This window comes from Mobula birostris, chromosome 12 (genome assembly GCF_030028105.1).
Source record: "Mobula birostris isolate sMobBir1 chromosome 12, sMobBir1.hap1, whole genome shotgun sequence".
Taxonomy (NCBI): domain Eukaryota; kingdom Metazoa; phylum Chordata; class Chondrichthyes; order Myliobatiformes; family Myliobatidae; genus Mobula; species Mobula birostris.
In genome coordinates this window covers 47,025,208-47,052,256 of record NC_092381.1, presented here as the reverse complement: position 1 = coordinate 47,052,256, position 27,049 = coordinate 47,025,208, and the positions used below count along the sequence as shown (strand labels likewise).

The 27,049-nt window shown below is 40.1% G+C and overlaps 1 protein-coding gene across 3 annotated transcripts in view; it reads left to right on the top strand.

Annotated features, from left to right (window-relative positions):
- Positions 1-27,049, top strand: part of osbpl9 (oxysterol binding protein-like 9) — a 201,180-nt gene that overhangs the window by 90,535 nt on the left and 83,596 nt on the right. For 2 of the 3 annotated variants that reach the window (XM_072273759.1, XM_072273758.1), the window contains exon 5: positions 23,604-23,699. In XM_072273759.1, the coding sequence (XP_072129860.1) occupies positions 23,604-23,699 (96 nt within the window). Of the gene's footprint in view, positions 1-2,002; positions 2,194-23,603; positions 23,700-27,049 lie in introns of those variants that run through there. The other variant, XM_072273760.1, reaches the window with a different exon arrangement.

Below are 27,049 nucleotides of genomic sequence, written 5' to 3'. Positions count from 1 at the left end.
CCATCCCCTTCTCGCAATTCCTCCGTCTTCGCCATATCTGCTCTCAGGATAAGGCTTTTCATTCCAGGATGAGGGAAATGTCTTCCTTTTTTAAAGAAAGGGGCTTCCCTTCCTCCACCATCAACTCTGCTCTCAAACGCATCTCCCCCATTTCACGCACATCTGCTCTCACTCATCCTCCCGCCACCCCACTGGGAATAGGGTTCCCCTGGTCCTCACCTACCACCCCACCAGCCTCCGGGTCCAACATATTATTCAACGTAACTTCCGCCACCTCCAACGGGATCCCACCACTAAGCACATCTTTCCCTCCCCCCTCCTCTGCTTTCCGCAGGGATCGCTCCCTACGCGACTCCCTTGTCCATTCGTCCCCCCCATCCCTCCCCACTGATCTCCCTCCTGGCACTTATCCTTGTAAGCGGAACAAGTGCTACACATGCCCTTACATTTCCTCCCTTACTACCGATCAGGGCCCCAGACAATTCTTCCAGGTGAGGCGACACTTCACCTGTGAGTCGGCTGGGGTGATACACTGCGTCCGGTGCTCCTGATGTGGCCTTCTGTATATTGGCGAGACCCGACGCAGACTGGGAGATCGCTTTGCTGAACACCTACGCTCTGTCCACCAGAGAAAGCAGGATCTCCCAGTGGCCACACATTTTAATTCCACATCCCATTCCCATTCTGACATGTCTATCCACGGCCTCCTCTACTGTAAAGATGAAGCCACACTCAGGTTGGAGGAACAACACCTTGTATTCAGTCTGGGTAGTCTCCAACCTGATGGCATGAACACTGACTTCTCTAACTTCTGCTAATGCCCCACCTCCCCTTCGTACCCCATCCGTTATTTATTTATATACACTCATTCATTCTCATATTCTCTCCTCTCTCTCTCCTCTCTCTCCCCCCCCCCCCTTTTCTCCCTCTGACTATACCCCTTGCCCATCCTCTGGGTTCCCCCCCACCTTGTCTTTCTCCCCGGACCTCCTGTCCCATGATCCTCTCATATCCCCTTTTGCCAATCACCTGTCCAGCTCTTGGCTCCATCCCTCCCCCTCCTGTCTTCTCCTATCATTTTGTATCTCCCCCTCCCCCTCCCACTTTCAAATCTCTTACTCACTCTTCCTTCAGTTAGTCCTGACCAGGGTCTTGGCCTGAAACGTCGACTGTACCTCTTCCTTGAGATGCTGCCTGGCCTGCTGCGTTCACCAGCAACTTTGATGTGTGTTGCTTGAATTTCCAGCATCTGCAGAATTCCTGTTGTTTGCGTTCCAAATAGAAATATTTGCTTAACTTCAGTAAATGCTTTTTGACCTGCTGGAGACAGCATTATTCTATTTCTCCAGGCATGTCCTAATAAATTTATACTGACTGGATGTGCTAAATGTTAGCTAAATATACCGTGACGATTCTATTACTATTTGCTATCCTGCTCCCTTGAGTCACTGCAGTTACGTGTGACTGCATAACTTAATTGTTTTGCATTTTAATGCGTAGTTGTATTCAGAATTAGTGATATCTAACAACGACTTAATTGCAGTTATCAACACTGGGTATTTGAACAAAAAGGTTAAATGATTTTCAAAGAGAACTCCGGCGTTAAAGTTGCATTTCGACTCCTAAATCTTTACTGTGTACTTGATTCTACAAGGACCACGGTAACAATTGAAAATTATAAGGTATGAGATAATGCAAAATGCATTGCAAAATCCAGATAAAATACATCCAAACTCTGCAAGTGTGCCAAGGAATTTCGAAAGCTTTTTTAAAAATAAATTTGTCCTTTTATTTGTTGCAATAAAATTGGCAATTTTACACGTAGTGTGTTTGGTCGCAAGAATTTTTTTAAAAAAATGTTCTCCTTCCTCAAATGTAAACAAATAATGACATAGCCTAATGGTGGTGATCCTAGACCAATCAGTGCATAACCCTGTTATAAACAGGTGCTTAAGCCAATCGGGTCGCTGCTGCGAGCAGGTTCTGAAATTCAGAGATTAGCAATAGAGGAAGTACTGTTTTGCGGAGCCTCTAAGAAGCCCGGCGTTCAAAACCGTTCGCGATCAGAGCTCTCTGTTTAATCAGAGGAAATAAAATTATTTATTTTGCATATGTTTTCTATGAAAATGAACAAATCTTCGTTAACTTTGGATTGAAGCAGATGAAAATATGGCAGTGAAAGGATTCACCGGTGTAAGTTGCATTAACATCCTCAATTGGGTAGTAGGCCACGTTGCTTTCTGTTTTCGATCTAGTGTCCGTGGTCATTTTAAGTGTTTTAAATATTATTTTGGAACTTTAAAACAGCTCTAGTTTTGTTTGGGTTGTGGTTATTGTGGTGTTCATGCTGGATCGTGTATTGTTTTTACTTACGTATTTGACAAATTAATGATGTAGAAATACTGACGTGAATATTGAAATCGCTGGATATTTTAAATCATTTTCTGTGCCTCATATTTAATTAGGACTTTGGTCACTGTATTTTAATATCAAAAGGGAATGGTTTCTCTCGATTTGCCCCTCCCTTCCTCTATATTGGAAAAAGTCGACGTTTTTCGTATTTATGACACTGATTCTGAGTGCAACCTTTGCAAATCTGTAGATTTTAGGATTTCACGATCTCTTTTTTTAAAACAAAAAGGGCCAGAGTTAATCCTCAAAATTATATTTAATTCACTCCAAAAAGCAATGGCAGAAATAAATGCTTTCAAGACAGGTAGGTAATGTTAGACTTTGTTTAGATTTTTTTCCTCTTGGAACTATGCATTTGGGTAACATTTTTGAAGACATAATTCAGTAAAACTTGTCATCTTCACTTGTATCATTCTCTAACATACATATATGTAAATCCTATTGATAATTATTTATATTTTCCTCCATTTGCTTCTAATCTTGTTCACTTGTTCTTGGTTATGGTTTAAAGATGTGGTTTATTTTCTGATATCTTCTTTGAGCATCTATTGTTGATGTGCAGATCTTGCCAGTAAGTATTGGTTGGGTATTACTGCTAAACTTGACCATAATCCCATAAAATCTATCTAGCTTGAATTATTGGATACCGTATAGGACCATGGGCATTATTGAGCATTTTGGAATAACTTTTTAGCTTCTCCATCAGCACAGTAACTAATTTTTTCCCTTTGGTTTAGAACATGCCTAATTTTCATACTGTTAATTTTGATCAGAATAGTAAATGGCTAAATTTTATAAAGGCCAAGTGTTTGATTCTGGCAGAATGGTTAGCATGGTGATAAAGGCAAACAAATAACTGGATTCTTTTTCTTTGCCTTTTAAGCTATCCTAGAGTCCCTTAAATCCTTAAAATAAGAATATTAATTTAATAAACATTTAATTTTAATGCAGATTTAAATAAAATAAACAAATTGACAATGTTTCATGGGATTAACAAAACTGTAAAACAAGTCAAAGGCTAGATTTAGATAACAGTATTTTAAAATTTTGCACAGATTGCTATTTTGCATGACTGTTCTGTGCTCCTCACCTTTGAAACTGATCCTCAAATCAGTTCCAAAGAGTAACTCTGAAAGTATTTGGTGTTTTACTAGCTAATTTCTATGTGGGTTGTTAGAAACAGAAGTAGTTCGTTTAAAAAAAAATAGTTTGTGACTGCTTTTTGTGGTTCAGCTGAGTTTTGCTTCCCCATTCACACTCCAGATTAGATACAGTATCAGATGTTCTGTTGGTACCATTCACTTTTGAGCCAAAAGATTATGATTCAAGTTCCATGCCAAATACTTGAGACAAGAAAAAAGATTCAGTTAGACACTCCAGAGTAGTTTTGGTGAGTGCTGCACTGTCAGGGGTGTGGTGTTTCAGATCCTAAATTTAACCGAGGATCAATCTGAAGTGTGTAGGAGTGATCTTTAATTTTACTTTGCAAGGCCACAATATTGTTCTGGCCAGTAGTTAATCCATAATGAAGGGACTGCACTATAAAACAATTTCAGTACCTCTACTGTGATGTTTAGTACATAAATAAACGCTTTTGTGTATAGTATAACCAGCAGGATTTTTATTTGAGGAAGTGTGATCAATGATTAACTTCATCATGCAGTGATTATTGCTTTGGCAAGAGGACTCTAATCATAATTCCAGAATTTGGGAGAATAACTTTCAATTGTGAAATATCTTTTATGGTCTTAAATCTAATTGATTGTTCTGGAATTGGTCATAATTATAAGCTTTTTGATCTAGGATGTCTGTTATAATGTGTGAACTAATTTTCTAAAGTTGCAATGATGTTAGAACAAATGTTGGCATCTACTGCATTATTGTAATAAATACAAAATTAGGAAAGGATAGAGCAAATGGAATATCCCTCACTAATCCATTTGCTTACAAAATTTGGGTTATAAAGCAAGCATGTCAATTTTTCTTTCACATATAGTGTCACGTATAGGATTTTTGTGTGGCTTTCCAGTTCCTCAATTTATGCAATGGAAGGAGGTCTTTAAGTTGTAAGCTTTCCACATAGATCCTTCAGTGTATATCTGAGCATATGTCCTAGACCTTGAAATCAGCCAGTTTGCAACATTCATTCAGAGATGGCTCCTTGTTTTGGAAGACCAGCAGGTTTAGGACTGACCAAGTCCAGCTTGTGCCATATTGACTTCTATAATAGTTGCTACAATCTGTGCTCTTCAGAACTGCCTTTAAAGTTCAAAGTAAGTTTATTATTAAAGTACATATATTTTACTATATGCAACCTGAGATTTGTTTTCTTGCGTGCATACTTATTAATTTCAAAAACCATAATAGAATTAATGAAAGATCGCACCCAACAGGACAAACAACCAATGTGCAAGTACAAAAGAAAAAAAGAAATAATAATTAATACATAAGCAATAAATATTGAGAAAGTGAGTCCATAGCTTATGGGAACAGTTCATTGATGGGGCAAATGAAGTTGAGTGAATTATCCCCACTGGTTCAAGAGCCTGATGGCTGAAAATAATAACTGTGCCTGAACCTGGTGATGAGGAGCCTGAAGCTCCTGTACATTCTTCCTTATGGCAGCACCGAGAAGAGAGCATGGTCCGTGATGCACAACTGTCAGGATGTACCCTGGCAAAAACCCATGCATCCCTCTCCAGATCATCTTGGGAAATGGAAGATGGTCTCATCTTCACCATATGGGACTTGAATGTAAAGTGTTGTGGCATTGTATCTCTGTACATGAAGAATTTGACAGATATGGTCCTTTCACAACCAGCTAAATAAGATTTTGATGCTTTTCTAAAGTTTTGCTCATAAGACATTACAATAAATGACTGACAGTAAAAGCATTGAACAATTTGTCAGGCTGTACCACAATGTATGTTTCACAGCAACAAGGCTAGATCAGTCCTTCAGGGTCAGAGAGTATATTGTGACACTTGCTGTTTCAAACACCAAGGTGTTCAGGGTCGGGTTCAGGGTCAGACACCCTGAGCCAATAGGCTGGTCCTGGACTTATTTCCATTTGGCATAGTTTGCATATTGTTGTTTGATTGTTTGTGGTTTTTGTATTGCTATATTTATGTTCTATTCTAGGTTGGTGCGGCTGTAACAAAACCCAATTTCCTTCGGGATCAATAAAGTATATCTATCTATCTAAGCATAGGGTCCATGCTTACATTGATCCAGGCACTTACAAAAATAGCCTTCAGGATATGGATCTTGTTCAATACATGTCCTCCACTTCACTTTCTCTGGAGGTTTCTACATTATGTTTCTGTGCTTGCAGTCTTTTTTCATATTGCAGTGGGAAGAAAAATGTTTGGGATGAGGTATTGGCCACCTCTACACCATGTTTGTTAATGCTATTTGCACTTCTCACCTAATGACCAGTTTCTTCTCCTCCCCCCCCCCCCCAACTCAATGCCAATTTTTGTGAGGGGGGAATTGTATTCTGTATAATTGGCTGAATTCTCCATCTGGCTCTTGCTGCATGCCTAGTTCCTTTGAATCATATCCTGAACAACCTCAAGGATTAGGATCTGTTGATACAGGAAACAAAGGACTGGTCCAAGCTGACTGCCGACCCTGATGTGGTAGAAGGAATGCAAGAGGGAGGGAGAATTACTGATCTATTCAGGGAGAATGTAAAATGGTATTTAGATTATATGTTAGTGGGATCATCCAACAGCCATGTGGGTAGAACTTGAAGAAAACTGAGAAGCAATCACTTTGCTATTGGCCCCCCAGTTATCAATGGAAATTCAACGAACAGATGTGTGCATACATCACAAGAAGGTGTAGGAGCAGTAAGGGGGATTTTAATTTTAATTTTCCAAGTGTTAACTGGGATTGTCTTGATGCAAGGGCCCTGCATGGGGTAGAATTTGTTTAGTACATCCAAGAAAATTTTCAAAAGATGATGTTTAGGTAGTCCTACTAGAGAGAGGCAATGCTTGATCTTGTCTTAAGAAATGAAGTTGTGCAGGTGATAGAAGTGCTGGCAGGGAGCACTTTGGGAACAGTAACTATAATTCTTAAAGTTTCAAGATAGTTATTGAAAGGGATATAGTTGATAAGTTACAATAAAAATAAATAATACAGAAAAAGGAATAGCAAGATAGTATTCATGGACCATTCAGAAATCTGATAGTGGTGGGGGGGGGGGGGCAGGGAGAAGCTATTCCTGAAATGTTGAGTGTGGGTCTTCAGGCTCCTCTGCCTCCTCCCTGATGGTAATAATGAAGAGGGCATGTCCTAGGTCCTTAATGATGGATGCCACCTTCTTGAGAAACTGCTTTTTAAAGACGTCCTCAGTCATGGGAAGCTTATGTCCATAACGGAATTGGCTGATCTACAATCCTCTTACAATCCATTGTAACCAATCAGAATGCTCTCCACTGTACATCATTTAAAGAGAGTCAGTGAAAGTTCAGGTTCAATATGTTCAGAGAAGGTGTAAGGAAAAGATGGCAATATTAGGGATCCTTAAATGACAAAGGGACATTAAAAGTTTGGTCAGGGTGAAACCAAAAGGTAGTAAATGGCAAATGTAGGTGATAGCAATTGAGTAAGATCCTTGAGAAATTGCAATGTGTAGGAAAGATTGAAAAAGAAATTTGGAAGGCAAAAAAGGACCATGAAATATCCTTGGCCTGTAAAAGTAGGGAGATTTCCAAAGCGTTCTATACGATATCAAGAAGAAGAGGATAGTTGGGGAGACCAAAGGAGAATGTTAAATGGACAATGTGATTGAGGCCCTACATGAGTACTTCCCATCTGTATCTACTGTCTACATTTCTCACTGCCTCATTAAAGCAGCCAACATAATCAAAGATCTCATCCATCCCAGACATCGGGCAAAAATATAGAAGCCCGAAAACATGTACTACCACGCCAGAGGACACTTCGATTCCACTGTTACAAGACTATTGATTGGTTTTCTTGTAAGATGTGATGAACCCTTGACCTCACAATCTACCTCATTATGGCTTTGCACCATATCGTCTGTCTGCATGCACTGCCCCTTCTCTGCAGCACTTCGGTTCGGGCTCTATTATTACTTTCCCTTTATTTCTTCAATGCAACATTGTAATGAAATTATCTGTATGTTGGTACATGTGACAATATTAAACCACTCTAATCACTAAGGAGAACCATGTGGAAAATAGTGAATTCAGGGAAGGGCATGTGGATAATCGGCAGCAAATTAGTATAAGGAGGTGTTTAATATCACAAGGCACAAAAGGGTTAGATTAGATTATGAGGACACTCAGTCCTCGTTTATTGTCATTTAGAAATGCATGCATTAAAAAATGATACAGTGTTCCTCCAGTATGATATCACAAAAACACAGGACAGACCAAGACTAAAACTGACAAAATCCACATAATTATAACATATAGTTACAACAGTGCAAAGCTATACCGTAATTTGATAAAGAGCAGACCATGGACACGGTTAAAAAAAAAAAGTCTCAAAAGTCCTGATAGCCCATCATTCACGCAGATGGTAGAAGGGAGAAATTCTCCCTGCCATGAACCTCCAGCGCCGCAAACTTGCTGATGCAGCACCTTTGGAAGTACCCGACCACAGCCGACTCCGAGTCAGTCCGAAAACTTCGAGACTCTGACCAGCCCTCCGACATTGAGCACCATCTCCACCGAGCGCTTCAACCCTGCCCCGGCCGCCGAGCAACAAGCAAAGCCGAGGATTCGCGGCCTTCTCTGGAGATTCTGGATCACACAGTAGCAGCGGCGGCGAAGAAGGCATTTCAGAAGTTTCACCAGATGTTCCTCCATGCTCTCACATCTGTCTGCATCAAATCAGGATTGTGAATGGCACCCTACTTGACAGATAGCAGATATTCATCACTGGAGTGGCCGCTGTGCACTACGTTGCGCCACCATCTTCTCCAAATGATTGATATATATTCAGCCCTGAATGAGATAGCTAAGGCTTGACTGATATTTTTGCATCTTAATTAGCTGCAGGTGAGGAGCCAGAAGATCAGAGGAAATCTAATTTATGTAGTTCCTTTGTTGAAGAAGGCCATGCTGGGTCATATATGCTCATAAGCCAAAGTGGAGTTATTCGAATGTAATGTCAACTGTAAGGACATACAGTTGCAAGAAAAAGTTTGTGAACCCTTTGCAATTACCTGATTTTCTGCATTAAATACTCGGATAAGGTGGTCTGATATACATCTAAGTCACAATAATAGATAAATGCAATCTGCCTAAACTAATAACACACAAACCTTAGTACTTCTCGTCAGTACTAAGTACACCATTTAAACAATCAGCCTAGGTTCGAAAAAGATTAGATGAAATTAGATTAGATTATGAGGACACGCAGTCCTCTTTTGTTGTCATTTAGTAATGCATACATTAAGAAATGATACAATTTGTTCCTCCAGAATAATATCACAGAAACATAAGACAAACCAAGACTAAAAAAAACTGGCAAAAACCACATAATTATAACATATAGTTACAACAGTGCGAACAATACCATAATTTGATAGAAGAACAGACCATGGGCATGGTAAAAAAAAAAAAAAAAATCTCAGTTTCTCGCAAGTCCCATCATCTCACGCAGACGGTTGAAGGAAGAAAACTCTTCCTGCCATGAGTTTCCAGCGCCGCAAACTTGCCGATGCAGCATCCTGGAAGCACCCTCTCTGTGTGTGAGAACCCCTGAGGTAATGCCTTCTACAGAAGCTATTTGGAGTCACATGTTCCAATCAATGAGATGAGATTGGAGGTGTGGCTTGGAGAGGTGTGCTGCACTATGAAAAGGACACATAAAGTCAGGTTACTGACAGGGCCTGCCCTTCTCAAGTAAGGTCTGATTATGTGCACCATGCTTCGATCAAAACAACTTTCAGAGGACCTTAGAAGAAGGATTGTGGAGATGCATGAAGCTGGAAAAGGCTACAAAAGCATTTCTATGGACCTGAGTTTTCATCAGTCCACAGTAAGAGAAATTGTCTGCAAATGGAGGACATTCAGCACTGTTGCAACTCTCCCTAAGTGGGCATCCTGCAAAGATCACACCAAGAGCACAACATGCAATGCTGAAGGAGGTGAAAATGAACCGAAGGGTAACAGCAAAAGATCTGCAGAAATCTCTAGAATGTGTTGAAGGCTCTGTTCATGTGTCCACTATAAGAAAAACACTGAACAAGAATGGTGTTAATGGAATGATACCACTGAGGAGATCACTGCTCTCCAAAAAAAAAACATTGCTGCACATCTCCAGTTTGCAAAAGACTATCAGGGTGTTCCACAATGCTTCTGGGGCAATGTTCTGTGGATAGATGAGACAAAAGTTGAACTTTTTTGCAGAAATGCACATCACTACGTTTGGAGGGAAAATGACACTACCAAAACCTCATATTAACTGTGAAGCATAGTGAAGAGCATCATGGTTTTGGGAACAATTGATTTCAAATTTGTTTCAAGACATTTTACAAGAGAATGTCAGGGTAGCAGTCCGTCATCTGAAGCTTAATAGAAATTGGATGATGCAACAAGACACCAATATGAAACACAAGAGTAAATTACAGCACAATGGTTTAAAAGGAAGAAAATTTGTGTTTTGGATTGGCTAAGTCAGAGTCCAGACCCTACCTGAATTGAGATGCTGTGGCATGACCTGAAGAGAGCTGTTCATGCAAGATATCCCAGAAATACTGATGAACTGAAACAGTTCTATATGGAGGAATGTTCCCTAATTCCTCTTTGCTGTTGGGCAAGTCTGATCAGCAGTTACAGGAAACGTTTGGTGGAGGTTATTGCTGCTGAAGAGGGTTCTGCGAGTTATTAAATACAAGGGTTCACATTCTTTTTCCAGCCTGGACTGTGAATGATTGAACAATGTGTTCAGTAAAGACATGAAAAGTACAATTGTTTGTTTGTTATTAGTTTAGGCCAATTGTGTTTGTCTTGTATTATGACTTAGATGAAGATCAGACCACATTTTATGAGTAATTAATGCAGAAAACCAGGTAATTGCAAAGGGTTCATAAACTTTTTCATGCAGCTCTCGCTGTAAGTGTCTGATATGTAAGAATATATATAAGTTTCAACTTGTCTGTTGTAGTTTATCAACTTGTAGCTCTGCCATTATTCAAGTTTGAGTTGATATGAATTGTAAATAGTGGATTTTTATTCACTGAACCTCATTTGGTTTTTGAAAAATAAAAGTTAACTGGGAATAGGAGCAGACATACTATTTAGTGCTTCCACTAAGCCACCATGGGTCTCATCATTTAACTAGCCTTGTGTAAAAATCATGTGAATCTTATGACAAGAATTACTTCTCACATTCAAATTGTGCATGTGACCAAACTAGTAGATGATTTTGTTGATTTTATATATTCATGTGAATTTGTGTTGTGGCTGATACAAATATTTTACACAACTGGAGAATATGTTAGCTTGCTTGTAAAGCATCTACAAACATGCCTGTTTGTGACAAATGTTATATAAATGCACATTGCACTTTTAATGTAAAAGTATGATTTTTCATGTGATCAGTGCCAAGTATGCATCTTATTGAGTTATAGAGGAACATTCTTGGTATGCATTTTGAGTAAATAAGTAGGACCCCTGTCTTAAGATAACTTGTTTTGTAAAAGTTAAACCTGTTTTAAGATCGATGAAATACTATTTTCGGATGTATTTGCCTGAATTATCCTTCCCAGTGCAATGACTAACATCATGAATCAGGCTGTTGATGTTGATCTCACCACTCTTGTTTTAATTACATCTATAAGCTGATACCTGCACGTACTAAGATTGGGTTATTCTATTGCCTTTTCAATCTGTTGACATCTGAAGCCGAAGTATGAATGGTAATATAACTGTAATTAAAGAGTAATTTAATAGATTTACTTTCCTTATCAGTTAACACATCTGTTGATTTATCACATCATTTATATATTCAAACATGTTTTACTTTTATGCTAATGAGAACTGTTATTGGCTTATTTGCATTGGAGCTGATCTCTTGCACAAGTGCCAGCACTTACACTTAGTGGTCACTTTATTAGGTACAGCTGTACACTTGCTTGTTAATGCAAATATCTAATCAGCAAATCATGTAGCAGCAACCCAGTACGTAAAAGCATGCAGACGTGGTCAAGAGATCCGATTGTTATTTTGAACAAACATCAGAATGGGGAAGAAATGTGATCTAAGTGACTTTGATCATGGAATGATTGTTGGTGCCAGATGGGGTGGTTTGAGTATCTCAGAAACTGCTGATATCCTGGGATTTTCATGCACAACAGTATCTAGAGTTTACAGAGGATGGTGTGAAAAGGAAAAAAAAAATCCAATGAGTAGATGTTTTGTGGACAAAAATAACTTGTTAGTGAGAGGGATCAAAGGAGAAAGGCCAGGCTTGTTCAAGCTGACAGGAATGTGACAGTAACTTAAGTAAGCACCTTTTGTAACAGTGATGTGCAGGAGAGCAACACTGAATGCACAACACATCAAGTCTTGAAGTGGATAGACTACAGCAGCAGAAGACCATAAAGATATACTCAGTGCCACTTTATTAGGTACAGGTGGTATCTAATAAAGTGGCCATGAGCATATATCAGAACTTGTCAGTATTTCTCACCAGAGATGTGATGTACTCTGCCAGCATGCGCTTCAACCGAAGAGAGCATCTTTCACCTGATACCAATGGGACAAGATGAACTTTCAGACATTCCTAGTTTACATTAAAAATATGTGAGAAATCAGCTGTCATGTAAATGTGTTTGAGTGGTTTTTAGACGTGTGTGCGCGTGCGCTTGAGGGTTTCTGACATTAACTTTAACAGTTTTTTGCTTCACTAGTTGGTGCAGACCTGATGGGCCAAAGGACCTCTTCCTGTGCAGTACATTTCTGTATGACAGGTCCTAGCTCATTTTTCATATGTCAGGCATTCACACACATTCAGTGATATTAACAATTTTGACAACTCGTGAGTCTTGGGCTTGCAGCAGTACCAGTTGTCAAAGCCTTTCTGTGAGTATTGTCACTTACTGACCGATCCTACACTCCTCTCTGCCATGATATTACAGGGGTGGGTTAACCTTTTTGAGAGCATGTGCCCATATTGTCGATTGTCTGAAAAAGAAAATTCTCTTGCGTACTATGGCAATTTTGAGAAGAGCTTATCATTAATTAATGAATTAGTAGCAATAATTATGAACTTTTTTAAGGAAGAAGGATGGGTTCTGTTGCTTATTTATGTGTATTGAGTATTATTAATAAAACTATAATAGATAAATACAACAATAAAACTATAAAAGAGAAAACAGATTGAAATAAATGAAACATTTTAGAAAACCTGTTCAAAGATTAACAATATTAATCTTTTAAAGGTTTGGCAGATGAATATGTGGCTGAGGAATCGTTTAGGAGGCAGGGTTTTCGATTTCTGAATCATTCAGATCTTTTCTGGGGAAGTTATAATCTGTACAAAAAGGGCAGGTTACAGCAGAACCCAGGGGAGACCAATATCCTTGTAGGCAAGTTTGCTTGATCTGTCTGGGATGGTTTTGTCGTCAGGGGGAGGGGTAGGAAATAGAATGATAGGGCTAAGAATGGGCTAGTTGGTATAAAAGTAGATGCAGTGTGTAGTTAGTGAGACTGCAAGGAAGGACAGGCAGATTATAGGACAAAATTACAGTCAGTGGAAGTGTAACACGGGGGCAAAATCAAGAAGGGGAATGAATGCAAGAATGAAGATGTTATATTTCGATGCACGCAGAATATAAAATATTGTAGCACAATTAGAGATTGGCAAGTACAACTTTATGAGCATCACTGAGCCATGGTTGAAAGAAGATCATAGTTGCGAGCTTAATATCCAAGGATACACCTTATATAGAAAGGAATCACAGGTAGGCCGAGGGATGAGTGCTCTGTTGGTTAAAAAATGAAATGAAATCCTTCAAAAGGAGCAACATAGGATTGGAAGATGTAGAATCCTTGAAGGTAGAGTTTAGAAACTGCAAGGGTAAAAAGACCTTGATGGGAGCCTTCAAATAGTAGCCAGGATATGGGACACAGATTACAATGGGGGATAGAAAAGGCATGTGAAAAGGGCAATGCCATGCAAGGATTTCAATTTGCAGGTGTGTAGATTGGGAAAATCAGGTTGAGGAATTCCAAAGAGTGGGAATTTGTAGATTGACTACAAGCTGGCTTTTCAGAGCAGCTAGGGGGAAAGCAGTTCTGGAATGGGTTTTGTGTAATGAACCAAATTTGATTAGGAAGCTTAAGGTAAAGGAACACTAAGCAAGTAGTGATTGTAATATGATAGAATTCACCCAGCAGTTTGAGAGGAAGCAGCTAAAGTCAGATGTATCAATACAGGTTTCCCCCGCCATCCGAAGGTAGAGCGTTCCTAAGAGACAGTTCGTAAGCCGGAATGTCATAAAGTGAAGAAGCAATTGTCATTAATTTATATGGGGAAAAATTTGTGAGCGTTCACAGACCCAAAAATAACCTACCAAATCATGCCAAATAACACATAAAACCTAAAATAACAGTAACATACAGTAAAAGCAGGAATGATATGATAAATACACAGCCTATATAAAGTAGAAATACTTTTCCACAATCATTGCCGCACTGTTCTCTGTAGCGAAAATCTCACGCAAGCGCTCTCGGCAGAAACACTCTCTCCAGTAACCTTTAAGCTATGAAGCTGCCAAATCATACCAAATAACAGGTAAAAATACACAGCATATATAAAGTAGAAATAATGTCTGTACTGTGTAGTATCACTAACGGAAATTGGGAAGACATCGAGTGCACTGATGGTGTGTTAGGCTGAGTTGTCGGAGGATGGGGTGGTGCAGTGGCCCCCACCCTCCAGCAACGAACTGATATATGCAGGGGTCCAGCGGCAGCGGGGATGCACCCAGCACATCTTTAAGAGAAAAGCCGAAACAAACAAGCTAGTTAATTAGGTACCGCCGGCATGTAAATGTCGGCCCAGATCAGAGGCGACATAATTGGCAATCGCCTCTGATCTGGGCCGACATTTACATGCCAGAGGGCACCTAATTAATTGCTTGTTTATTTCGGCTTTTTTTCTTAAAGATGTGCTGGGTTTGTCCCGGCTACTGCTGCATTCTCTGCAGATCTGTATCTGTCCGCAGTCCGGGGGTTGGGGTGGTGGGACACTGGAGTGTCGTCTGTTTCCATCAAGGCAGGCAGGTAGGTCATCTTCTCCTATGACTGCCTGCCTTGATGTCGAAGGACGAGGTTCGTCGTCTGCTGTGGCTGATGTGGAAGGCTTGCTTGACTGCTTAGCCTCGCGCATTTTTCTATCATACAGTTCTTTGTAAGCACTCAAACCATCTTGCAAATATGCCCTAAACCGATGTACCCTTTCAAAATTAAAGTCGTACTTTATCATTGCAGCGAAAATCTCATGCAGTTGCTTCACATTCAGTTCCAGGACGACTTCACTTTCGGTCTGTTCGCTACTGCATTCAGTTTTTATTGTTATCCTTTCCTCTTCCAATAGCATCAGTTCTTCATCTATCAGTTCTTGGTCATGAGATGCCAAAACCTCTTCAACATCATCTTTGTCAACTTCCACAAGCCAAACTCACTTTGTCCTTAATTTGTTCACCACGATCGAAACGCTTAATTATGTCTAGTTTTACGCAAAGTTTAACACCGTTACGAGCTCTTTCAGGCTTTTCCGATACCTTAGAACTCATCTTGCTAACAGCTGCTCACGAGCACGTGTTTAAGCAATGCCAGCTAGAATGCTATTCTGAATCCGGGGGAGAGCGGCTGCTTGGGGCACGCACTGCTTTTTTTTTTCATGGGCTACCTTTTATCGCACGCTGCCTTTTTCTCGCGTGCTGCTTTTTTTCGTAACAGTGAAAACACCTTCTGTAGCGAAAACAGGTAACTAATGTAGGTCTTTCGTAACAGTGAGGTTTCGCAAAGTGAACGTTCGAAAAGCTGGGGACACCTGTAGTACAGTGGAGTAAAGGAAATCACAGAGGTGTAAGAGAGGAGCTGGCCAAAGTTGATTGGTGGGGGCACTGGCAGGAATGATGGCAAAACAACAATGGCTGGAATATCTGAGGCAACTTGGAAGGTGCAGGGATAGATACATCCCTAAGATGAAGAAGTATTCTAAAGGGAGGATGAGGCAACCGTGGCTGACAAGGGAAGTCAAAGAAAGCATAAAAACAAAAGAGAGGACATACTATATAGGAAACATTAGTAGGAATGTAGAGGATTGGGAAGCTTTTAAAAGCCAATGGAAGGCAACTAAAAAAGCAATAAGGAGAGAAAAGGTGAAATATGAAGGGAAGCTAGCCACTAATATAAAACAGGATACCAAAAGTTCTTTCAAATATATAAATAGCAAAAGAGAGATGAGAGTGTATATTGGACCACTGGAAAATGATGCTGGAGAGGTAGTAATGGTGGGGGGGGGGGGGGGAAGAAATGGTAGAGGAACCTAATAGGTATTTTGCATCCATCTTCGTTATGGAAGACACGGGCAGTATGCCAGAAATTCAAGAGTGTCAGGGGGCAGAAATGAGTGTTGTTGCTATTACTAAGGAGGTGGTGCTTGGGAAGATGAAAGGTCTGAAGGTTGATAAATCATCTGGACCTGATGGACTACACCCTAGGGTTCTGAAAAAGGTAGCTGAAGAGATTGTGGAAGCATTAATAATAATCTTTCAAGAATCACCAAATTCTGGAATGGTTCTGGATGACTGGAAAATTGCAAATATCACTCAGCCCTTTAAGAAGGGAGGGAGGCAGAAGAAAGGAAATTATAGTCCAGTTAGCCTGACTGCAGTGCTTGGGAAGGCCAAAGGTAGAATGATTTCCATAAGTGGAAATCTGTCTGAGAAATCTGTTTGAATTCTTTCAGGAAATAACCTGCAGGGATAGACAAAGGAGAGTCAGTGGATGCTGTTCACTTGAATTTTCAGAAAGCCTTTGATAACATGCCACACATGAGGCTGTTTAACAAGATAAGAACCCATGGTATTACAGGAACAGTGCCAGCATGGAAAGAAGATTGGCTGACCGGCAGGAGACAAAGAGTGGGAGTAAAGGGAGCCTCTTCTGGTTGCCTGCCTGTGGCAAGTGGTGTTCCACAGGGACTGCTTCTTTTCATGTTATATGTGAATGATTTGGATGACGGAACTGATGGACTGTAGATGGGGGGCTGGGGCATGTACTGTTGGGGAGGCAGGGAAGCAACAGATGGAGTTAGATTGGGAAAAGGGGAAAGAAGTGGGATATAGTGTTGGGAAATGTATGGCCATGCACTTTGGCAGATGGAATAAAGGTGTAACTATTTTCTAAATGGGAAAATACAAAAATCAGGTGCAAAGGGACACGGAAGTCCTTGTGCAGGATTCCTTGAAGGTTAACATGCAGGTTGCATCAGTGGTAAGGAAGGGAAATGCAATGTTAGCATTCATTTTGAGAGGACTAGAGTATAAAAGGAAGGATGTTATGCTGAGCCTTTATTAGGCATTGGTCAGACTGCACTTTGTGTATTGTGAGCAGTTTTGGGCCCATTATCTAAGAAAAGATGTGCTGACGAGGGCCCAAAGGAGGTACACTAGAATGATTCTGGGAATGAAAGGTTAATGTATAAGGGGTGGTGATGTAGTGTCATCCATACCAGACTGTGAGGCGAGTGGTCCCGTGTTCGAATCTGGCTGGCTCCTTGCATGCTTTCCATCCATGCTGGGTTGAGTGTCGAGCTTGCAATTTAGCCTTGTAAAAAGCAGACAAATGCTAAAGTAACAGTAATTGTTGTCCGATGCACCACAAGGCGCAGAGAGGAGCAAGCTACCAAGGAGTGTTTTATAACTTTGGGCCTGTACTTGCTGGAGTTTAGAAGATGATGGAGGATCTCATTGAAACCTGTCAAATATTGAAAGATCTGGATTGAGTGGATATAGAGAGGATGTTTCTTATAGGACCAGAGGGCAAAGCCTCAGACTAGAGGGACATCCATTTACAACAGAGCTGAGAAGGAATTTCTTTAATTGGAGTGTAGTGCGTCTGTGGAATTCATTGCCACAGACATCTGTGGAGGCCAGTTTATTGGGCATTTTTAAAGCGGCAGTTGATAGGTTCTTGATTAGTCAGGGTGTCAAAGGTTACGGGACAGGAGAATATTGTTGAGAGAGATAATAAATCAGCCGTGATGAAATGGTGAAGAAGGTTCGATTGGCCAAATGGCCTAATTCTGCTCTTGTGTCTTATGGTCTTGTAGTCTTTCATTTCAACCCTTGTGCGAGTTCAGGTAATGTTGGCAAGTTGGCCAATTCTTTGTATATTTCACCACCACTACAAAATTAAGCAATAATGATTAGCCTAGCTTATAATATACCCAGTGCTCTTGGAATGGAAAGATATTTACACGGACCAATACCTTTGTTGTTCTGCTATCTTTGTTTTCATCATTAATATTCTATCTTTTAAGTATTTGCCATTGAGCAGAAATACTGTATTGTGTTAAATATTCTTTTTCTGGAAGACCAACAAAACTGAAAGGAGCAAACTCTAACCTTGTTTCCTTAATGTATTCTCCAACCCTGAGTGGCTTTTCATCTTGAACAAAAATCTTTAAAACCTCAAAACCAGCAGCAGCTAAGTTAGGACTACTTGAAATAAATACCAAAATACTTGGCTGCATTTCTTTTTTGTTGTGGATATCTCAAGAAATGTTTTCTTTTTGCTCTTGCTTACTCTTATCACAAAGCGATTTATGAAGTTTCATAATGCTGCTTTATTGAGGAAGTCATGCAGACCACTGTTCTGGAACACAAAACACATAATGCTTTAATCATCTTTTTTAATCATGCCAAATCTTCCATTTCACCACTTGAAAATCTTTGCTGCTTCTCCTATCTGAGTGTTTTTGTTTCTTTACTGGTGCATCTCACATTCTAAACAAGCTATAAAGGGTAAACACAACTTAAAAATAACTTGTGAATTAAAAACTTAAGTAACATAGTTTTGGAAAAAACTTTTCTTGGGCTTCCAGCTGGGTACAAGTATCAATTTTAACTGTCATTTCAATGACAGACTTTGCCATCTCTATCAGGGATGATGCCTAGGCATGTCTAGTCCGACAGTGTTGATACCCCCCGTCGTCGGTCCCTCCTGATTGGTTAGTCCTTATCCAATCAGGTTTCCACTGTCCCACCTTGTTTGCAATTGAATTCCAGTTCCTTATTAAAATTCTTTTCTTCTAGTTCACCAAGCAGTCCCAAAAATCAGTGGTAGTAGAACTTTGCATTTCCAATGGCCATAGGATTGACTTTAGCGCAAAACTACTGTGCAGTGCCAGTGGCTTTTGGGACCACCTGGTAAAGGAAGCAATTGAAATAAAACCAGAGGAAAAGAATTTTAACAAAGATGAAAGTCTCACTCTAAGTAAGAACTGGAATTGGATTGTAAACAAGGTGGGTCAGTGGAACCTGATTGGATGAGGACTCACCAGTCGGGGGGACAAACAATGGGAGTATAAATATCATGTGCCCAGGCATCATTCCTGATGCAGATGGCAGAGTTTGTCAGCGAAATGTCAGTTAAAATCGATACCTGTACCCAGCTAGAAGCCCGAGCATATACGCTGGCAAAGCATTAGATCCTTTTTTAACATAGTTTTCCTGATATAGATATTTATTGCAAAAATAAGTATGCATGGTTTTAAACTACATCAGATTTACTGTTATTATCACTGAATATATAGTGTTCGCTCATGAGCGACAAAAGAAAAATGCCAATTAGCCCAACCATCTATTATTCAAATACTGATGTGTTCAATGTGTCTGCGAGGATTTCAGAATGTATTGTTCAATGTCATGTGATCTTGTAGCCATCAAACTGACATGAGATGTTTCCTGTGAAAAACATCTCACTGCTCTCGGGTTGTAAAAAGTCAATTACTGCTTCATTTGAAAGTAAGCATCATGCATTTTTTTTTCATTATGGAAGGGGTTTAAAGAATCAAGGAATGGCGCTGCATGCCATGTGCCAGCTTACACATGCCATCTTGGACATGTGTGCCATAGGTTCGCTACTCCCGCTCTAGAGTCTGATTTATTTTGGGAAAAAAATTAGAGCAAATTTGTGTTAATTGCCTGTTGCGTGATATTTAAAGTGCAATGTTAAAAAGCAATTATACTTCTCCTTGGTACTGATTTTATCGAAGTGAATGCTGGACCATTTCCCCAGCAATGGAAAAGAGACTAGAAGCAGCTGAATTATGGTTCTACAGGAGAATGTTTAAAAATATCATGGACCACACGCACATCAAATGAAGAAGTTCTCAGAAGAGCCCAAGCAGTTAGATCACTCATACCAACAATAAGAGAAAGACAACTCAGATTCCTAGGACACATCATGCGGAAAGATGAGCCAGAAAAACTCATACTCTCTGGAAAAATCGAGGGGAGCAAGCCTAGAGGAAGATCTGGGCTTATGTACATGAAAAGCCTAGCCAGGTGGCTACACATCGAGGAAATGGAAGTCATCCAAAGAGTGAGGGATAGATCTATATGGAAAACCATGGTCACCAACATCCGCATCGGATATGGTACCCAGACAGACAGACTGATTTTAACATCTTTAATAAGTGGAAGAGTTGGGATTTTATTTGATTTGGTGAAACTCAAACTTATTTTGTGGTGGAACAGAAAAACTCCCAATAATAGAAGTACATGATGGCCACAGCAATCCTTCAGGTTTGCTCTAACATTCAAATGGTGCTGTATATCTTTTTCTGTGCACTTTCTGACTTTCCTATCCCTTGCTTAACTTCAAAATCTATCAATCTGAATCTTCTTATACTTGATGACTGAGCATCTCTGGGATAGAGAATTTCTAAGAGCTGCAATCACAAGGTATTTACAAGCATTTCAGAAATGAGTACAAGCAACCCACACGTTATTGCAGTGGGTTGCAATCTTTGAAAAGGGCCAGCATCTCATTTTTCTGTAAAGCAAAGCCATGTCAACGGTGCATGTGTTAAGAAATAATTGAAAAAAAAAACTTGACTTTTTCACAAATTCTGTACTTTGTTCTCTATTTCAAATTTGGGGTGTTGGTCTGTGAATTCTGTAAGGGCAACTTGAATGGCCATAGCCTGGGGGTTGCTTGTAGGCTGTGCTGAACAACAAAATAGTCTGTATCCCACAGTATTATTTTCATTAATTTAAATATCTTAACTGGTATTTCAAGTAAGCAAAGGTTGTAATTATTAAAGCAACATACATAAATGTTGCTGGTGAACGCAGCAGGCCAGGCAGCATCTCTAGGAAGAGGTACAGTCGACGTTTTGGGCCGAGATCATTCGTCAGGACTAACTGAAAGAAGAGCTAGTAAGAGATTTGGGAGGGGGAGATCCGAAATGATAGGAGAAGACAGGAGGGGGAGGGATGGAACCAAGAGCTGGACAGTTGATTGGCAAAAGGATATGAGAGGATCATGGGACAGGAGCCCTTAGGGAGAAAGAAAAGGGGGAGGGGGGGAACCCAGAGGATGGGCAAGGGGTATATTGAGAAGGACACAGGGAGAAAAAGGAGAGAGAGAAAAAGAATGTGTGTATATACATAAATAACGGATGGGGTATGAGGGGGAGGTGGGGGCATTAGCGGAAGTTTGAGAAGTCAATGTTAATGCCATCAGGTTGGAGGCTACCCAGACGGAATACAAGGTGTTGTTCCTCCAACCTGAGTGTGGCTTCATCTTGACAGTAGAGGAGGCCAAGGATAGACATATCAGAATGGGAATGGGGCGTGGAATTAAAATGTGTGGCCACTGGAAGATCCTGCCTTCTCTGGCGGACAGAGCGTAGGTGTTCAGCGAAACCATTTCCCAGTCTGCGTCGGATCTCGCCAATATATAGAAGGCCGCATCGGGAGCACCAGACGCAGTATATCACCCCAGCCGACTCACAGGTGAAGTGTCGCCTCACCTGGAAGGACTGTCTGGGGCCCTGAATGGTGGTGAGGGAGGAAGTGTAAGGGCATGTGTAGCACTTGTTCCACCAGGAGGGAGATTGGTGGGGAGGGATTGGGGGGACAAATGGACAAGGGAGTCGCGTAGGGAGCAATCCCTGCGGAAAGCAGGGAGAGGGGGTGAGGGAAAGATGTGTGTAGTGGTGGGATCCCGTTGGAGGTGGCGGAAGTTACAGAGAATTATATGTTGGACCCGGAGGCTGGTGGGGTGGCAGGTGAGGACAAGGTGAACCCTATTCCTAGTGGGCTGGCGGGAGGATGGAGTGAGAACAGATGTGCGTGAAATGAGGGAGATGCGTTTGAGAGCAGAGTTGATGGTGAAGGAAGGGAAGCCCCTTTCTTTAAAAAAGGAGGACATCTCCTTCGCCCTGGAATGAAAAGCCTCATCCTGAGAGCAGATGCAGCGGAGACAGAGGAATTGCGAGAAGGGGATGGCATTTTTGCAAGAGACAGGGTGAGAATAGGAATAGTTCAGATAGCTGTGAGAGTCAGTAGGCTTATAGTAGACATCAGTAGATGAGCTGTCTCCAGAGATAGAGACAGAAAGATCAAGAAAGGGGAGGGAGGTGTCAGAAATGGACCAGGTAAACTTGAGGGCAGGGTGAAAGTTGGAGGCAAAGTTAATGAAGTCAACGATTGTTTCACTGAACACCTACGCTCTGTCTGCCAGAGAAGGCAGGATCTCCCAGTGGCCACACATTTTAATTCCATGTCTATCCACGGCCTCCTCTACTGTAAAGATGAAGCCACGCTCAGGTTGGAGGAACGGCACCTTATATTCCGTCTGGGTAGCCTCCAACCTGGTGGCATGAACATTGACTTCTCAAACTTCTGCTAATGCCCCACCTCCCCCTCGTACCCCATCCGTTATTTATTTATTTATATACACGATTCTTTTTCTCTCTCTTTCTCCCTCTGTCCTTCTCATTATACTCCTTGCTCATCCTCTGGGTTTCCCCCCTCCCCCTTTTCTTTCTTTTTCCCTAGGCCTCCTGTCCCATGATCCTCTCATATCCCTTTTGCCAATCAACTGTCCAGCTCTTGGCTCCATCCCTCCCCTTCCTGTCGTCTTCTATCATTTCGGATCTCCCCCTCCCCCTCCCACTTCCAAATCTCTTACTAGCTCTTCTTTCAGTTAGTCCTGACGAAGGGTCTCGGCCCGAAATGTTGACTGTACCTTTTCCTAGAGATGCTACCTGGCCTGCTGCATTCACCAGCAACTTTTACGTGTGTTGCTTGAAATTCCAGCATCTGCAGATTTCCTAGTGTTTGTGTAATTATTAAATTTGTGTTTTGTTTTTAGCTGCTTTAGTTGCAAACCGAGTTGTTTGGTTAATTTCTACAGTATCAAAACATTTGGTAGCATGAAGTGAAACTGCATCAAATTTATCACTCAGATTGTCACGTGGATTAATTGTTGGTCTTGGAGATGCATCGCTGATGGATCAGAGAAGAAAAAGTAGACAATTTTAAGAATGTATTAGGGGAGGTTATAAAAATGCTGGCTGATAATAGCATTGCAGCTCGGTGATTTGGGTGCAATCCTGACCTTGGGCTGTCTGTGTTGAGTTTGCACGTTCTCTCTGAGGTCCCTTTGGGCACTCTGGGTTCCTTTTCATCCCTAATTTGTGCTTGTAAGTCAATTGGTGACTAAATTATCCCTCTGTCTGGGTAATTGGCAAAACGAATCAAAGGCAAAGTGTGGGACTTGTGGGAAAATGAGAGAGTCTAAATATTAGGGTCACAAGAAAATAACGGAAATAAATTGATGGGATTGTGCTGCAGTGTGGATGGCTTGTGTGATAATGCGCAAGCAGCTAATAGCAGTTTGATAGATTTTATTAGGAGTTGGAAAGCTGGAAGGATTCTGGTTTTAAATCTTCAATAAAATTGGTTGATTATATTCATGTAAGATGAAAAAAGCAGGTGTTAAGCAGGAGTGTATCTATCTACTTCTGGTGTAATTTCCTGTTTTGAGTATCCACTTGAGCAATTTATGCAAAAGGATATGATATGGTAATGATACCTGAGGTCTTTAAAGTTCAAAAGTTTCTTCTAATAGCCAGAAGATGCCTTACAAATTACTGTAACCATTTTTTTGTAGGGTTCTGAAGCAGGATTTGTTCCAAGTGTACAAGATTTTGACAAGAAGCTTGCTGAAGCTGATGCCTACTTACAGATTTTAATTGATCAACTGAAGGTAATTGAATTGATTCTATCCTGTACTCGATGAAAAATTTTGCACATTTGCCTAGAAGACCAATGTGGTATCACATGCATGATTGGTAAGGATCAACTTCCACAGTCAGAATTGGAAATCTACCAAATTAGTTCCTTGTCAATTTGACCATAATTAGTCCCCAGTGATTCTGCTAAAGTTGAAAACTATAAACCACCTCATCTCTGAATGCTTCATGAAGTAATTTGTATGTAATCAGCCATGATTCAGCTATGAATTGGTTAGTAGCACTCTAACCTCATTGATAGAAGCATCTCGTTTCAGAGACCTAAACAGGTGAGGTTGGACAAATACCTGAGCAATATTGAGCTGCAAGAGGTGCAATCTGAAGTAGTTGTAAATAATTCCAAAATGTTGGTTTGAAGACTAGCAGGGTGGTTGTGCTGGTATATTTGTCTTTTAAGCAACATTACAAAGTATAACGGATCTTTATTGAATCTTGCTATGTACAATTTAACTCATTTCCTAATTCAAAACAGTTCTGCATTTTAAAAATACTTCACTGGTTATAAAGCCTTTTGAAATATTGTGAGATCATATGAAGTAATTTCCTTTTCTTCTTTTACTTTTCCTTTGTTCCCCTGTCTTTTTCTCTTAATTTCTTCCATAGTTCATTGTTAGCAACCTCTTGTCTTTAAACCTAAATGCACTTTTTCTTGTGGTTCAGTTGCTGGAAGTGATTTGCCATAACCTAAGTATGTGCTTTCTCAACATTAACCCCCAATGACTGACACTTTCCCAAACACCTTTTTTGTGGAAAAAAAAAGTCAGAAAAGCAGCAAGACTTTCCATTTGGATTGATATTTATCTCCTTAATATGAACATGAAAGTAATATTTTAATGTGTTTTTAAGTAAATGTGGGAAATTCATCAAAAGGAATAGATGCATTTTGGTTATAAGAATGAAATTTTAAGAATGTTAAAGGTATTGGGAACAGAGGAGATGGGTATGGGTAGATGTTCTGTGGTTTAGTCCGTAGAGTGAAGACCAAATGCATGATTTATAAAGCAGGGTGAGAAAGTGTTTTATTAGAGTTTTACAACAAGGTAGGCCAAAGGTCCATTTCTGTGTCCAAGCTTCCCAATATACCTGTTTACATTAAACTCATTCACCAATATTAGGTTTGTTGCTTCAGTGACTTGATGATAGAAGTGCTTGTCCGGCTACTTCTTAAGTGTTATGAAAATATCTCCACCATCTCTTCAATGCTTTCTGCCTCTCACCATAATACTTTCTTGGCTGAGATATCTCATCATAGGTTAAGTAATAAGCCCTTTTTTTCCACCATCTAACCCCTCCAAAATGTTACCTATGTAGTCTTAGAGTTGTATAGCATAGGAGCAAGCCCCTCAACCCGACTCGTGCATGCCAACTGTGATGCCTATTTATGCTAATCCTATTTGCTTGCTTGAAGCCTGCATCCCTCAACTTTGTATTCCAAGTAACTTCTAAATGTTGCAATTGTATCTGCCTCCACCACACCTTTGGGCAGCATGTAGCTCCCCTGCCTCCTCAAACCCAGCCTGTGCAAAATGTATTACCTTGCAATTTTTAGAATTACCTTCCTTTTGTTATTTTGCTGCCCAAATTCCCAGTTGATCTGTATCACAGTGTACTAAAGTAAAAACAGAAAATACTAGAAATACTCAGTGGGTCAGGAGGGAACTCCAGTGCCAATATCATTTGTATAACCTCTAGATATTTTTATTATTCAAGACATATTTTTGTTCTGTTTTTCTTTGTTTTATACTTTTGCCCCAGAGCTGTTATTCAAACTTCTGACACTGCTTATGCCTATTGACCTGTATCTTTTTTTTTAAAAGGACAGTGGTTAGTCCGTTGAATTTTGTGAGCTGGAATGTTAAGGGATTGAACCATCCTGTTAAAAGAAGGAAGGTGTTTTCGCATCTGAAACAGTTTAATGCAGCAATTGCTTTTTTGCAAGAAACACACATTCGTAGTTCTGATAACTCTCGGCTCATGTCAAGATGGCTGGGGTAGCACTTCCATTCTACTTTTCAGGCTAAAGCCGGGGGGTGGGAGTCTCAATTCACATAAATCAAAATGTTCCCTTTGAACTCCATAACAAAGTATCAAATACAAATGGTCATTTTATCATTGTCTCAGAGAAATTATATAATACATTGGTAGTGTTGGCTAACTTATATGCTCCTAACTCGGATGAGGTGGAGTTTTTTGATCGTTTCTTCTCTCTGTTGCCTGAGTTGAGTTTATACTCATATTGGGCGGTGACTTTAACTGTTGGTTAGATCCAGTTTTGGATCGATCGTCTTCTATTCCCAGACTACCAAGCAAATCTGCTTCATTAACTCAGTCCTTCCTTTCCAATTATGGTATCTCCAATGTATGGCGTTTTCTGCTCCCAAATGAGAGAGATTATTCTCTTTTTTTCACATGTTCATCACACTTTTACTAGAATTGATTACTTCTTAATTGATAATCAGCTGATCCCATCTGTCCGTTCTTGTGACTATAATGATTTCAGATCATGTCCCAAGCACCCTCTCTATGATTCTTCCTGGTTTTCCACAAATAAATAAGCATTGGCGTTTTAATTCGAACTTATTATTAGATAATGATTTTGTAAAATTTATGGAGGACCAGATAATTTTTTCCCTAAATACTAACACATCATCTGAAACTTCAAGTCTGTTTGTTTGGGACACTATGAAAGCATACCTAAGGGGTCAAATAATTCCATATACTGCAAACTTGAAAAGAGGGACCCATAAAGAGTGATTAGATCTGGTCAATCAAATCAAAGAAACAAACCAGCTATATACCCAAACCAAAAATCCGGAGCTGTATAAGAAACGAGTGGAACTTCAAACTAAGTTTGACCTTATTTCCACTCAACCAATTGAACACCAACTTTTGGAAAGTAAGAGCCGGTTTTATATTCATAGTGATAAATCTGGTAAATTTTTAGTTAACTAATATGCTTCAAAGCTAAACAACACATTGCAAAAATTCGAATGGAAAATGGGAATATTATCTTGAATCATTGTGAAATCAATGACATTCAGGAATTTTTATTCCCCACTCTATAATTTAAACATTCAGAAGTGTAATATTTGGCCAAGAATTTCTTAAGTAGTCTAAATATTCCTATGCTTTCTCCTGATCTCAAAGCAAAACTGAATGAGCCAATATCACTAGAGGAAATATCCTCAGCCATTTCTATATAGCAGACTGGTAAATCTCCTGGACCTGATTGGTTCTCTGCAGAATTCTATAAATCATTTTCCTCATTGCTTTCACCTCAACTAACCTTGGTTTTATCTGACGT